The 15,267-nt window shown below is 45.6% G+C and overlaps 1 protein-coding gene across 1 annotated transcript; it reads left to right on the plus strand.

Annotated features, from left to right (window-relative positions):
- Nucleotides 1-30: 30 nt before the first annotated feature.
- On the plus strand, nucleotides 31-14,369 carry nagpa (N-acetylglucosamine-1-phosphodiester alpha-N-acetylglucosaminidase). Its single transcript, XM_047051330.1, has 12 exons — nucleotides 31-235; nucleotides 1,268-1,473; nucleotides 1,609-1,876; nucleotides 2,465-2,604; nucleotides 5,256-5,364; nucleotides 6,026-6,154; nucleotides 6,318-6,520; nucleotides 6,777-6,824; nucleotides 7,314-7,442; nucleotides 8,279-8,410; nucleotides 10,704-10,779; nucleotides 12,233-14,369. The coding sequence occupies exons 1-12, from the start codon at nucleotides 45-47 to the stop codon at nucleotides 12,501-12,503; spliced, it is 1,902 nt and encodes a 633-aa protein (XP_046907286.1). The 5' UTR covers nucleotides 31-44; the 3' UTR covers nucleotides 12,504-14,369.
- Nucleotides 14,370-15,267: the final 898 nt, after the last annotated feature.

Here is a 15,267-nt window from a genome sequence, read left to right on the forward strand (position 1 = left end):
GTAAACAAAAAACCACATGTGCTTGTTTTGGCCCTCCTACATACATGTCATATGACTGCCTCGCGACTTCCTTGTCTGCCAGGGAAAACCAAATGACAGTCAAAGAAGGATTTTGGAAGAAGCAAACGTTTAATTTCAGTGTTAATTCTCTTATGGCAATACTACCAGTGAAATGCTCATTACTTTGGCTGTTATTATGGCTTGGACTCTGGGTTATGGAGATCAAGACTGTTGGGTAAGGGAGTTTGCTAGCTAAATACTCAGCTAACGTTGGCTCAAACCTCCAACAGATTACTACACTTTTAAGAGCCAATGTTTGCGAATACGAGTTGTAATTCCGGACTATATTTATGTTTTTAGAAATATATTATATAAAATGCTGATTAGCTAACCGTGGTCAACTTTTCCCATTAGCTGTGTTATCTGTGATGGGGCAAAGTCCAGTCGGTCATAACGTAGCTATCTTCTCACCTCCCTTGACTTCTTGTTTTCAGCCAGTTTGATGCACTAGTCAGCTGTCAGTGTCAGCAGCAATATCTGAAGGTTCTAACAAACTGCTTGTTTTGTGAATTATCTCGTGTTTCTTACGAACAAGACATAGGGCCTACTGTATTGGTAATGTCATCTCAGTGTAATATTTTTGGAGAAAGTTTTAAAAATGTATTTTGGTACTGATCTTTCATTATCTCCTATAACTCCTGCGGTGTTATACTTTAGCCACTGGAGAGCGTTGTTTTACCTCACTCCACTTCCTTCCTTCACAATCCTGTATTGTGTGGCAATTCTCAAAAAAAGAATGTTTTTTTTTTATTGATAATATTCTCATTGTTAATACAAGCATGTCCTCCACCCTATTTCATGTCACTGACTTGATCCAGGCAGGCTACACAACAACCATTGACAAAGTTTACCAGTAGTGTGCTTCGAAAATATTTCTTGACACTGGAGCCCTAGATTTACGTAATAAGTGGACACATCTGCCCCAACTGTCTTGTTCTTAATGCATAAACAGCCGTTTGACACATTGACCCAGTGTGTTAAAGGCCAAGTTTATGAGACATAACAAAATGATGTTATTGCCCCAAAAAAACACCAAACGTAACAATTGCATTCATAAGCGAAAGTAGATTCATGCAGAGTTCCGTTTCTACAAGTTCCGTTCTATATGACCGTTTTTGTGCGGATTCAGAGTAGGGATTGTTGTTCTAGATGAGAGGGCATCCGCAAGGTTAAACAAGCGTCAAGTAGAAATATCTCTCTTGTGCAGATCTCTGGATGAGGACCACCTGTCACCGTATGATCACGGGCACGGCCCTTCCCACTCCCACCGCCACGTGCGAGACTGCCAGCTTAAAGTCCACGGCAATGTCACCCACGAGACCTGGCCGGCCAGCGGCCACACCGGCACGCCGTTAACCGAGTCCAAAATCTTTGTCACACGTGTCAGTGATGCTGTGCCCCGATGGGTTAACGGTCAGTGGGTGAACAACAGTAATAACAAAAAATAAAGATGACATTTCCTGTGTAAAATCCATAATTTACCCTTTGAATTTGCCTTGACAAGGACCGGCGCTCCAATAGAAAGACTCTCTCTTCCCTTTGTCCCAGGTCACATGACGGTGGTCCACGACCCCCTCAGGATGGTGTCGGTGCTGGAGCCGGGGGGTCCCGGTGGCTGCCAGAGGAAGCTGAGGGTCCCGGTGGAGCAGAGCGCCTCGGGGGCGAGGTGTCTCTTCGCCCAGAACGGAGGCTTCTTCAACACCCACAGCGGGGACTGTTTGGGGAACGTGGTGAGCAATGGAGTGCTGGTGAAGGACAGTGGAGGGTTGCAGAATGCCCAGTTTGGGATCAGGAGGGACGGAACCCTGTTGTTTGGGTAAGGAGGAGTCACACCGCGTCTGCCTCTCCTGGGGGTGATGCTCTCTCGGCCTGTTTCTTTACCTGTCTTCTCTCGCTTGCTCTCGCTCTCTCGCTTTCACTGTCTCTCTCTCGCTCTCTCTCTCTCTCTCTCTCTCTCTCTCTCTCTCTCTCTCTCTCTCTCTCTCTCACTCTCTCTCTCTCTCTTTCACTCTCTCTCTCTTCTCTTGCTCACTCTCTTTTTTTCTCTAAAATATACAACTTTTTAATACAGAATATTAAGGACTCTCTGTTCCTTGTGCTAGACGATTCACCTGTCAGTCATTGACTCTCATATCCATCATAACTAGTTATTCTCTGGAAGGTTCCGGTGCTCTCGAAGATAAAGTCCCTTTTTGTTTGGTGGAAATATGAGCTCAGCAGAAAGAAAAAAAAAATGCTGTGTGTGGGGTGGACATTAAGTGAACCTGTTCTCCCTGCTGGAACATATGTTTCTGTTCCCTTGTGTTGAAAAACCTGCATGTGCTGAACTGTTGAATGCCATGTGGTCTTTGCACATATTATGCTTACGATGCATCCCTCCCTCTTCCTCCCTCCCTCCTCCCAGCTATCTCTCCGGGGAGGACGTGTTGGATAAGGCAAACCCGTTTGTCCAGCTTATCAGCGGGGTGGTGTGGCTACTACGCGACGGACAGATTTACATCAACCAGAGCATTGAGGCAGAGTGTGACAAGACTCAGGAGACAGGTGCTCTATCTGGATTACATACAGCAGCACTCATCCTTTTTCGCTGGTACCACCCATAGACCAGGGTTGAACCCAGATAATGCATGAGAATCAACAGCCGGCATTACAGTCTGCCCCCACACACAGCATCCCAGTTAGGAGATGGACTAGAAAAGATGATAGAAATAGAAATATTCCTCCGCAGGACACTTTAGAAGCTATGAATGGATTATACATTCAAGACTCTACTTTTACCGTGCATCCTAAGACTAACGAGAGATTTGGCCTCAACTGACGCTCTGAACAGGACGTTAGGCTGTCCCCTGTGAGCAGAAAGCTGAGGACGGGGTCTCAAATAATTGAGTCACGTAATGGGTGGCTTGCAACCAGGTGAAACACTCTTTCCCTCTGAAGGAGCCCTTCACATCTACTGGGCCAGGAGAACGCTCCCACCATTGTGTTATGACTCATCAGTCTTAGTCAGGGTTGCCATAGTTGTAGTGCGCCGGTTTAGTGTCAGTTTACCCAACCTCAAGTCGTTGGGTTAGGAATGGAAAAGACAAAGGGGCATTACATCAGCCCTTGAAGGTAACCCTATCTTACAATGGAGACACACTCAATCCGGTGAAATGGAAATCCGAAAAGATCTGTTGCACTTTACACATTTGAAAATTAAATTTAAAAAGGTCAATTTCTTTCTTGTCGTATGAGCTGGAATACACGTAGTCCATAATACTACAATCCATATTACTGCTTGTAAGAAGGCTGTCAATGATAAACACAAATTCAATAAATATATGAATTGTAAGTTCAATAACAATTTAATAGGACGCAGGCTGAAACAAGTGTGCTGATTCTCTGACAGCAACGCCAAATGAAGGCCAACGACTCACCTTTTCTACATTATATTATAAATACTTCATATACAGTGCCCTCCAAAAGTATTGGAACAGTGAGGCCAATTCCTTTATTTTTGCTGTAGACTGAAAACATTTGGGCTTGACATCAAACGATGAATGTGAAACCAGAGATCAACGTTTCAGCTTTTATTTCCAGGTATTTACATCAGGATCTGATGCACAAATTAGAAAATATCACCTTTTTGTTCGAACCCACCCATTTGTCACGTGAGCAAAAGTATTGGAACATGTGACTGACAGGTGTGTTTTGTTGCCCAGGTGTGTCCTATTACATACATTATTCAATCAATAAATACCACTGAATGTCTACACTCAGGTTCAGATTGGGTAAGATAGGTTTTGTCTATGCAGACTGTATTCAGAGGTGAAAACAACATGAAAACCAGAGCGCTGTCTTTGGGTGAAAAACAAGCAATTGTGAGTCTTAGAGAAGATGGAAAATCAATCAGAGCCATTGCAGAAACATTGGCCATAGCCAGTACAACCATTTGGAATGTCCTGAAGAAGAAGAAAACTACTGGTGTACTAAGTAACAGACGTCGAACAGGTAGACCAAGGAAAACATCAGCAGTTGATGACAGAAACACTGTGAGAGCTGTAAAGAAAGACCCTAAAACAACTGTTAGTGAGATCAGCAACAACCTCCAGATGGCAGGAGTGAAGGTATCACTATCTACTGTTCGCAGAAGACTTCATGAACAAAAGTACAAGGGCTACACCAGAAGATGCAAACCACTCATTAGCAAGAAGAATAGGAAGGCCAGGCTGGAATTTGCCAAAAAGTACAGAGATGAACCTCAAAAATTCTGGGACAAAGTTTTATGGACTGATGAGACAAAGATTAACTTTTACCAAAGTGATGGAAAGGCTAAAGTTTGGAGAAAGAAAGGAACTGCTCATGATCCCAAACACACAAGCTCATCTGTGAAACACGGTGGAGGTAATGTCATGGCTTGGGCTTGCATGGCTTCTTCTGGGACGGGCTCATTAATCTTCATTGAGGATGTAACACATGATGGCAGCAGCAAAATGAACTCGGAAGTCTACAGAAACATTTTGTCTGCCAATTTAAGGAAAGATGCAACCAAACTGATTGGCAGAGCCTTCATCATGCAGCAAGATAACGACCCAAAACACACTGCCAAAACAACAAAGGAGTTCATCAGGGGCAAGAAATGGAAGGTATTAGACTGGCCAAGTCAATCTCCAGACTTAAACCCTATAGAGCATGCATTTTACCTGCTTAAGAGGAGACTGAAGGGAGGAACCCCACAAAACAAACAACAACTGAAAGAGGCTGCAGTGAAAGCCTGGGAAAGCATCAAAAAGGAAGAATGCAAAAGTTTGGTGACGTCAATGGGTCACAGACTTGCTGCAGTTATTGAAAGCAAAGGATTTGCAACTAAATATGAAGTCTTATTCACTTAAATATGTTTTAAGTATATCTGTTCCAATACTTTTGATCACATGACAAATGGGTGGATTCAAACAAAATGTGATATTTTCTTAGTTGTGCATCAGATCCTGATGTAAATACCTGGAAATAAAAGCTGAAACGTTGATCTCTGGTCTCACGTTCATTATTTGATGTCAAGCCCAAATGTTTTCAGTCTACAGCAAAAATAAAGGAATTCGCCTCACTGTTCCAATACTTTTGGAGGGCACTGTATGTGATTGTTAAATGATCTGTTTATTATAGCTGTTCAACATAGTGTCACATTTCTATCCGTCGCCCTTTTTTGTGGTCGGCAGGGTCATTCCGCCGCTTTGTGGACGTGGTGTCAGCCAGGACAGCCGTGGGCCACGACGCGGAGGGAAAAGTCATCCTGTTTCACATCGATGGAAAGACAGACACCAGAGGGTGAGAGTGCCGGAGTGGAGCAGGTGGTGTGAGCAGTAGAGATTTGGAGGAGGTGTGGTTGTGGAAGTTTGGTGGATAAGGACCCAACAATAAATTCACCGGAGGATGAATGGTAATACGACAAGGTGAACGAAAGGCAATGAGTCGAGAGAGAGGGAGCAGAACCGATAAATCATTGTAAGGCCCACCTCTTGGATCAATTATATTGATTGCTCTTTCTCTCTCCCCCCCAACACAATGAACCAGATGAATGCTTTTGTGTTCAAGATGTGGCTTGGTGTGGAAAACAAGGTGATGTGTCTGAACATGTCTGTGGATTCAGTATCTACACTCAATATCCGCTCAATATGAGGTCAATAAATCTCGCTGGCCGGTCTCTCTGCCTACCTTCTGCCACATGGCTGACCTTCTATTACATTATGAACAGCTCTACTCAACACATCCCTAAGGATTTATTTAGGATTCAATACAGACTCATTGTCCAATACAGACTTATTGGGGTGCTGTGCGGGTCAGATTATTATCGGATCTCCTCTATATTGTGTAGTCTTGCAATGCTTCACCAGAAGACATGGCGGTTTGTATTGTCATTATTTAAGGCATGGATGTTCATAAATAAATGATTTCCTCTTTTTCTATCCCTCTCCTCATCTTACTACAGCATGACTCTGTGGGAGGTGGCAGACTTCCTGAAGAGTGAAGGGGTCATCAACGCCATCAATTTGGATGGGGGCGGATCCTCCACGTACGTGGTCAACGGATCGTTGGCCAGCTACCCGTCCGACCTTTGGTGAGCCAATGAAATTCAAGATGGCATCACTCGGATATGATTAGCATTCACTGTCGCAGAAAATGAACCTTGATTCCTTCCTCCCCCCCTATCCCCCTCCCATCCTTTCTCTCCCTTCCCCCCCCTATCCCTCTATCCCCATGTTCCCTCCTTGATATCTCAGTACTGACCATAAGTGGCTCTGCCCCCGGCCTGTCTCCACCATCCTGTGTGTCCACCAGCCCCAGTGCCAACCAGAGGACTGCAGCGGGCATGGGGCCTGTGTAGATGGAAACTGCCAGTGCCGTCAGGGCTGGAAGGGGGCTGGCTGTGATGCCCTAGTGTGCCAAGCCCCCACCTGCGGTGCCCACAGAGTCTGTACGCAGGGTGAGGGCCCGAGCGCCAAAAGAAGAGCGGGGAAGGCTTTTCTACACGGTGTCTTTGTCGTCTGATTCAGCCGTCTCGTGTTGAACGTCATGATTAGCTCGAATATCCATCTCCGTGATGGTACGGGTAACATCCGTCCTATGTGTGAAGAACTCGATTTCCCACGCGAGCCGGCTGTAAGGGAAGAGGCGAACGCCAAACGCAGTTCTTCATGGCCTCGCGCCTGTTAAGTTCCGCCTTTCCTCTCTCCTCTCAGACGGGTGTACGTGTGACGCTGGATGGACGGGGGAGACCTGCAGCCAAGGTTAAGCCGCCACTCTCCTCTCCTTCAAAAACGTGCTCCTCTAGAAATGTGTCCCTATGTGTCCTATGATTTTAGTCTGGAATGCAGACTGTCAAGAATCGTGCGCCTAATCGTAGTCGCGGGGACTTCAGAGGGCACAAACTATGAACACATTCCGTGACAGTGGTTTAGTTAAGTAAACAAGTCCCACTCCAGTGCTTCCACGCATCCCAGTGAACCCTTAATGTAACTAGAGCTGTTAGTTTAGTCAAGGTTTTATGCAGTTTACTCCATACAATCCATTTTTTGACCGTGTAACACAAACCCAACAGCACCATTTATTACCTCATAAATGCCTTCATACATTTCCACAATACAACTCAATACAGGTCTGATTGATTGATGAAATATTCCCAGCCCCCCTGAAAAGGCACAAATGGGCCTCACTAACACAGATCTTCATAAGAGCCTCTCTTATTTCATTTTCTTTTTTTTTTCCCCCACTTAAAGCTTGTGCGCCTGGTTTCTATGGCGACGGCTGCAATCAAACATGCACCTGCACCAACGGGGGCTGGTGTGACCCCGTCCATGGCAACTGCGCCTGTCCTGCCGGTTTCCAAGGCAAATCCTGTGAACAAGGTACATGTGTACGAGGGAATTTGGTTGCGTGCTGGTAATGTGTAAGAGTAATCCTGATTCATGTGTTCACCAGGAAACAACCTGCCCAAGCAGGTTCCAACTACGATTACTCCCACAGATGGAAATTAGATAATACGATCTGTCTGTAAACAAGGGTTTGTGGCCAGTAATGCAGTTTTCCTTTTGACAGTAAATGTAAAATGTCTGGATTCTAAAACAGCACCTCATATCAAGCTGCTACCTGCAGGTTTACTTATAAGTGCTACCTTGAAGCTAATCCCACTCACGATCAAATAATCCACTTTATTACCACTCTCATGAGGATCACAACAATCAACCACAAGCTTTCACCTCGCTGAGTCTCCCACACCCCCCTCCCCAGGACCTCGGATGTCCCCAGTCTGGATCTGGGAACCACCAGCTTTAACCCACTACTTCTAATTCGTTAAGCTTTGTCACGTCACTTCCTTCTTGTCGTTTGGTGCATGTGTGAAAATACATCGTGCTTGGCAGATTCCTTGAGACCAATTGTTGACTGATTTTTTTGGGTGTTTGTTCTGCATCATGTTTACAGGCACTTGACACATTACTATGGAACCGGGCAGTTCAATGTTTCATAAAAGTATTATTTTAGTCTTGTCTCTCAAGTGTTTAAACTTTAATCCTCTGTCCACTATGTTTCCTCTAAGTAAAATGCAATGTGTGTTGACATTGGAGAAAAATTAGCATGCAAACATTAAATACAGTAGCTAGTTCTAGATATGCAAATTATTAATTGTCATGTCGCCCCGTGTTCACAACTTCCTGTCTGACATCATTTCCTGTGATGCTCCCAGAGTGTCCACTGGGTTTATTTGGCCTAAACTGCAGGCAGGAGTGCCAGTGCCAGGACATGTGCCCATGTGACCCTGCTACAGGAAGCTGCGACGCCCTGTTCCAGGGAGACAGGAACCGCACCATTCACCAAGGTACTGTACCGTCCAAAACATCCCTGTGCACCAGACACACAAGACTAACCTCGCATGCACTCACACACACATGCACCACGTCAGTCAGGAAATATACTAAATTACAGACCAGAACCAGAATAACATCATCCCTTATTTCTAATCTGAGATACAGTGTGCAACATTTTTAAAAGCTTAATTGTGGGTGTGGGTGTTTGTGTTTGTGACACAGACTGTGCAAAGACACAAACTCATGTTCTACTTTTTCAGTGGGAACTTCCTCGTCCATTTGTTTTTTCTAGTCAGGTGACTTTGTCTCGCAGGATTGTTTCAACTGTGGCACTAGCTGGGCCAACTCCATTGGGTCACATTCCTTCTCTGTGTCGATCTCTCTTTCTCTGCTTCTCCTTCTCTTCCCTGTCTCTCTGTGCCCCACCCTTCGTCTTTGTTAACCATGTGCTTTTGAGGGTGATTCTCTGCGCCGGGCACGCTAACTACTCTGCCAACTCTTCTAGACTCACTGTCTGCGTTCTGCCACTGTTAGCTGTGAACATCTTTCTTTGAATATCTCCTCCCTCCCTCTCCCTCTTTCTCGGTTCATTTGCCCCTTCAGGCTGATGTGGGCTGTGTGTTTGTGTGTGCCAGGGGCATTTCTGGGGCATGTTGATGGGCTTCAACAAGCCCCGGGTATGACCGGCGTGCGAGTCGGAATCTTCGGGCCTCATCACGGCACCCTTTTAACCCGGCTGTGGTACTGGAGCTAACCGCATGTGTTCAGGCAGCTTCTTAGATCTCTCTTTTCTCTTGTTTTTCTTCTATTCAGGTGATTAATTATACAGCTGTCTACTTATTATGGAAATGTTTTTCTTATCTGTCTCTTTTGATGACAGGATCTTCCAAATTGATGTTATATATTAATAGATGTAGGCTAAACGTTAATGATTTAGGCTATAAAAGACTAGATTTGGGTTGCACATTCGTCTTGTGTAGCATTCATCTACAAAGATGATGAGGATGTATGTTTAATGGGACGTTATACTTGACTTGTTCTCAAGCTTTTAATATAGCCTAACGATGACCCTCTGATGAGACTCTGTATACCCTTGACCTGGCAGTCTCCGTTCCAATACGAGACACAGGAAACTAGCCTGCATAGCCAGCAATGTAGAAGCTCCCTGTTCCGTCGCCCTCCACTATTTACTCTGCAACCAGAGAGGCAGTGTTTTTCTGTCCGCATCTGTTGTTTGCTGTGGGAGGCTGGACGACTTCCAGTCCACTGTGACTCATGCGCTGTCACTTTCGACTGCGTCCTCTGCCTTTCATTGGTCCTCATTTATCTGGCTGAGATCATTGACTCCAGTTCTTGTCCCACCATGCCCTCTTGCTGACTAATATGCATTCGCTCGCTCTCTCTCTCTGAGGCTGTGACTGTATTTGAGATGTACGACACTGTTGTCATAGGAATACACTGCTCTTGATATGCCAAGCTCATGTTCGGACGAACTGTGAGATGTATTTGTACGGCAGAACACAAGGCTCTACTCACACGGTGGCCTGCTTGTGCACCAACAAACCGGCTGAGGTTTCCAGCTTGGTGTTTTCCTTTTACAAAACGTCCCAAGGTACGAAGAACAGAGCCCTGTCCGTAGAACCGTGCCCGTATCAGCAAAGCTGCACCCCTCGCCAACCCTGTGACCTTCAAAAACCCAAAGGGAGGCGCTTTCACAGATTTTCACCCACGCACCTCTGTGCTCGGTTTGGCTGTGCAGAGAAGGGTGAAAACAGCTGAGGGGTGGGGGGAGTGGGGGGATATCATCCCTCCCCATCATCCCTCCCTCAAGGTTCAGCCCCTTGCATGGATTACACGGACAGACCTTTTTCGACCGACCGCCTTTATCTTGAGTCTAATCTGGGAGCTGGTCGTGTGCTATCTCAGTCATAAGACGGCTAACCTTTACTAGGCACTGGATGAATGACTTCGTCTCTCAACAACAAGCATATGGGGGTTTAAAATTATACATTTGTAATTGAAAGAGATGAACAGATGCCTCCTTAGGGCCCATAGTCCAGCCCAGTGCCCCAAAGTTAGCCCCTTAGTTGGTGGATGGTAGAAGTTAGCGGTTTGTTTGTCAGGTGTATTTACTTGGGGGTTATAGAGACATGATTATCTTAATCCATTTTGCTGAACCTAGTACAGTCGAACGCATCCTTAAAGGTTGTATTCACTGATACCATTTTGTTTGATTTGTAAAGAAGCAAATGTGGAGCCTCGACGATGGTTGTGTACTCTGTGTGAGTTGTGCTGTTTCCACAGCGGGCCATTGTCTGGCCAATCAGATGATTGCAAGATTGCGGGAGGAGGAGGAGAAACACAAGCCTCATCTCACAGAGTAAGTGTCAAACGCCCCCCCGAACCACTCATACATATACCTCACCCACACATCCTGCCTGCTTCACCGACACATCCTCCCTGCTTCGCCCACACATCCTCCCTGCTTCGCCCACACATCCTCCCTGCTTCACCCACACATCCTGCTTCGCCCGCACATCCTCCCTGCTTCGCCCACACATCCTCCCTGCTTCGCCCACACATCCTCCCTGCTTCACCCACACATCCTCCCTGCTTCGCCCACACATCCTCCCTGCTTCGCCCACACATCCTCCCTGCTTCGCCCACACATCCTCCCTGCTTCACCAACACATCCTCCCTGCTTCGCCCACACATCCTCCCTGCTTCGCCCACACATCCTCCCTGCTTCACCCACACATCCTCCCTGCTTCACCCACACATCATCCCTGCTTCGCCCACATATCCTGCTCCCTTATTCACCCACACATCCTCCCTTATTCACCCACACATCCTCCCTGCTTCACCCACACATCCTCCCTGCTTCACCCACACATCCTTCCTGCTTCACCCTCACATCCTCCCTGCTTCACCCACACATCCTCCCTGCTTCACCCACACATCCTCCCTGCTTCACCCACATATCCTGCCTGCTTCACCCACACATCCTCCCTGCTTCACCCACACATCCTCCCTGCTTCACCCACACATCCTCCCTGCTTCACCCACACATCCTCCCTGCTTCATCCACACATCCTCCCTGCTTCACCCACACATCCTCCCTGCTTCCCTCCTTTCCACGTTCTGTCTGCTCCCCCACTCCTACCGCCACCACGCTCTGGTCGACAGAACTCACCCGCCCTGCCCCTGTCCCTCCCGTCTCCCGGCCACTCGGCTGGTGGCAAATTCAAGCAAACCGGACAGCTAGGAAGAACACACCCCATGCTATTTTTAGCGTCTTGTCAATTCCTGCTATGTTGATCATCGCTTAATCATATCACAGTGTCACAGCTCGATGGTGTGAACACAACAACGCATCCACTGTTTTGTTCTCCTGATAATGGCTTGATTATTTAGCCCTGCACGAAAGGAAAGTTATTTCATCTGGGAGCTTATCTCTGACACAAGCCATTTTTACTATTTACATGCAGGTTAGGGATTGTTTAGCGTTGCTATGGCTTCCGGCAAGCGCTTGGCCAAGTGTCTCTTGCCACCGATGCAAAAAGAGGGTTAGTTCTTTCTAGCCTCGCCTCGTCTGCCTTTCTGTACATTGCTAAACAGCCAGTCTCTCTTCTTCGATGGTTGGCTTCTTTTGAAAGCCTTCTAAAATATTTTTTTGAACTGTCCATTGTTCTGTTTACCAACACAAACCTACATCCTTATTCCCCCCCCCCCCCCCCCCTTGTCTTCATGTGCTTTATCTCTCCACTCAACGTCTCCTCATCCTCCATAATTTCTTTTTGCCCCTCATTCCTGCTATCCCCATTTCTTCACAGGCTGACCTGGTTTATGATCACGACTCTGTTGACCTCTCTGCTGTTGGCCAGTGCGCTAGGCCACCTGGTCCGGGCGTGCCGGGGTTCCGCAAGGGGTCGTCAACCCAGCCGCAAGGACTACTCCTACACGCCACTGACGGACATCAACGGGGGCTCCGGCGGCACGAGGGTCGGAGGGGAGGGGTCGAGAGCCAGCGGGAGGGGTTTAGACGGGGAGGATTCGGACTCTCAGGATGAACTGTGGTCTCAGAGGATAGAGAGACATTCATAGAGGGCTGGGAAGGAGAGACGCTGGAGGGCACGGTGTACTTAGCGACAACCTATCAGACCGTGGACAACGCAGGACAGGGACATACGCAGGGAAGCCGTGGCGATGAGGTTGGGAGAAGGATACAGATGGAGAAACAATGAGGAGAAACCAACGAGGAGAAAGATTGAGAGTGGTTTCCTTTGAGCTTTTGTGTTGTCAGCTAATGTAGATAACAGCTAACCTTGATGTTTCATAGAGACTACGGTACTGTAGCAGTTTGTCCACACTACCCATGAGAATCCCTTTCTCTCATTTACAACCAAGGTCTTTGTTTCATTCGATGAAAGGTCTCCCAGAGTGTGCGTAGACACTGCCACAAATTCAGCCCACTCTTCCATTGGCATACTGGCAAGATAAGGTATTCTGTCTGTTGTCATGTGAACAGACAGGGTATAAACTTTGAACCCTTTCCTAGGAAAGTTATGGAGCTTGAACCTGCAGAACACCCTACATGCTGATGGACTTCACTCTATGAAACTTTTCAGTGTGACTGGCAGGGTTCATCAGGAATGCTTTTATGATTCAAAATGTTTTGGGAAAATCAGTCACATCATGTTTTGTACTAGTGTTTCAAAAAAAACAAATGGAGACCCCTATTTTTGTAACTTTCTACAGAAAATGTTGACATTTGGTTTGAATGTTGTCTGACTACTAGTCTGTTTTAGATTTTGCCAGCTTGTTTTTGTCATACTCAGCATACTCAATCCTAGGCTGTTTTACAGAAAGTTATTTAACTTATTTTCTCCTTCAGTCTCCTTCAAACCACAGAGAAAAAGGAAATGCAATGCTTTTTCAACTCTATGCAACTCATTTTCGACGTTCTATGATCATGTGCTAGCTTCCTGATGACTGAAGTAATTGATCTAGTTATGCTGGTCTGTTTACATACTTTCCTGAACACCAAAGTCTTCAGTTCATCCGTGTTTCTCTCAAACTTGGTTAAACAGCGAGAGAATGAGTGAAACCGTCACGTTTCCACTTGCACATGAACTTTGTTACTTGTTTAATCGTGATTGGTCTTTTGGAATTATTTGGCTTTCTTTGTTTTTTCCAGACATTTATGCTTGTTGTTTTTTCCAGACATTTATGCTTGTTGTATGCACAGTTTGGTGTAATTTCTCAAAAGATAGTTCCAAAATACAAGCTGCATTAGCTAGGAAAATCATCAAATTAATTCTCTGATGTTCATTTGTATTGTTCGAGCAAAAATTCATCATATCTCCCCCAACAGAACATGACCCTGTTCTGTACCAGCTTGTCATCTGTGAGGATTACAACAAGGGTTATACTTTGCCTCTTCTAAAATCCTAGTCAGAAATCTGGGTCAGTGTAGGTTGGTGCAATTACATGTATGTTCGCTAATGTGTTGAGATTATCGACAATGAATGTAATACAATAATATATGTCATATATTACATATGTGTTATATACAGTACCGGTCAAAAATGTGGACACATTTTCCCAGTACCATTTACTGGTACTGTATGTGTTGGACCGTGGATTGCAACCTCAAAACTATTCGGAGCATATTTGTTTATATGTTGTACTTCCTCTGCTACAGTTTTGTGCTATAGAGATTTGTTAGGCTATTGCAATTCTGTTAATGGCATTGTTTGCATAACTTGTCGTTGGGTGCTTTGCCAGCCAGATACAACCTTGTCCCAATGTCACTGGACTGTTAAGTACTGTACTGAGCACAACAGCATCCAGTTTCAGCCAAGGTTTAGGACATCTGGGTTTGCTTGTGTTCCCCGCGTTTCTGTACTTCACACGTGTTCATAAATTTTTACAAATAAAGCTATTTTTTGTAATGTCTTGTGACCGAAAGCTTGCTGCCTTCTTGCTGTCGGTCCGGCATTCACGCACCTCATTGATCCCAGTTCCTTGAAGAAAACCAATAAAAAAGTTCACGTCCAAAAGATGGGTTTTATGACGTAATTTGAACCCTCTCAGCATGTTTTTCGCTCCTCTCAACCTAGTTTGTTTGCCCCGAGAGGGACTGACAGGATGTCACACCCAATCATTGACGTGCACGCCCTGGTCTGCCCTGCCCCGTCTTGTTCAGCTGATGCAACCCTAGAGAGGGATGTCACCCTCCTCCTGTCCTGTATGCGGAGGCCTAGACAACCCTAACCAATGCCATCCCACTCAGTCTCCTCATAACCATACTGGTGATGCTTTGTTTACGTGAACCTATTCTTTTGTCATGTTTATAAGGCTCAAGGGCTTTTCCCCTGAACCTTCTTTTGTCTCTGCTTTACTGCACTCTTCTTCTTTACTTCCCCTTACATTAGCATTTGTTTTGGGTTTGAAAAGAGCGCTTGGAACTGCATTTGCACTTTAGAAAGTGAGACACAGCATTCACTGTTAATACTGAAATGGTGTGCCTGCATGTGCATATGTATTAATGTATTAGAGAGAAAGCGAGAGAGGTGCCTCATCATGTCCTACAGGTTAAAATATTATTTTTACTGTGAAAGTCTTGCACAGGCATATCCTGACACAAATATAATGTTTTATGTTTACAATGTTTGTACGCACATATCATTAATCCTGTAATTTCTTTTTAATGTCAAAGACACTTCAGCAAGACACCTTGATTTTCATAAGACAACAGTTCTTTGGACAATATTTTGAATCACAAGCCATAAAACATTCTTGTTCAGTCTCATTCTAATATGATTTGCATTCTATTCAAGGTAAAACAACAAAACAGAAACAAACC

Source organism: Hypomesus transpacificus, unplaced genomic scaffold (genome assembly GCF_021917145.1).
Source record: "Hypomesus transpacificus isolate Combined female unplaced genomic scaffold, fHypTra1 scaffold_149, whole genome shotgun sequence".
Lineage (NCBI taxonomy): Eukaryota > Metazoa > Chordata > Actinopteri > Osmeriformes > Osmeridae > Hypomesus > Hypomesus transpacificus.

Coding starts and splice junctions, on each gene's coding strand:
- nagpa (XM_047051330.1), top strand. CDS start 45: ATGTCATATGACTGCCTCGCGACTTCCTTGTCTGCCAGGGAAAACCAA. Junction 5,365..6,025: donor GGAAAGACAGACACCAGAGG/GTGAGAGTGCCG, acceptor ATCTTACTACAG/CATGACTCTGTGGGAGGTGG. Junction 6,825..7,313: donor GGGGGAGACCTGCAGCCAAG/GTTAAGCCGCCA, acceptor CCCCACTTAAAG/CTTGTGCGCCTGGTTTCTAT.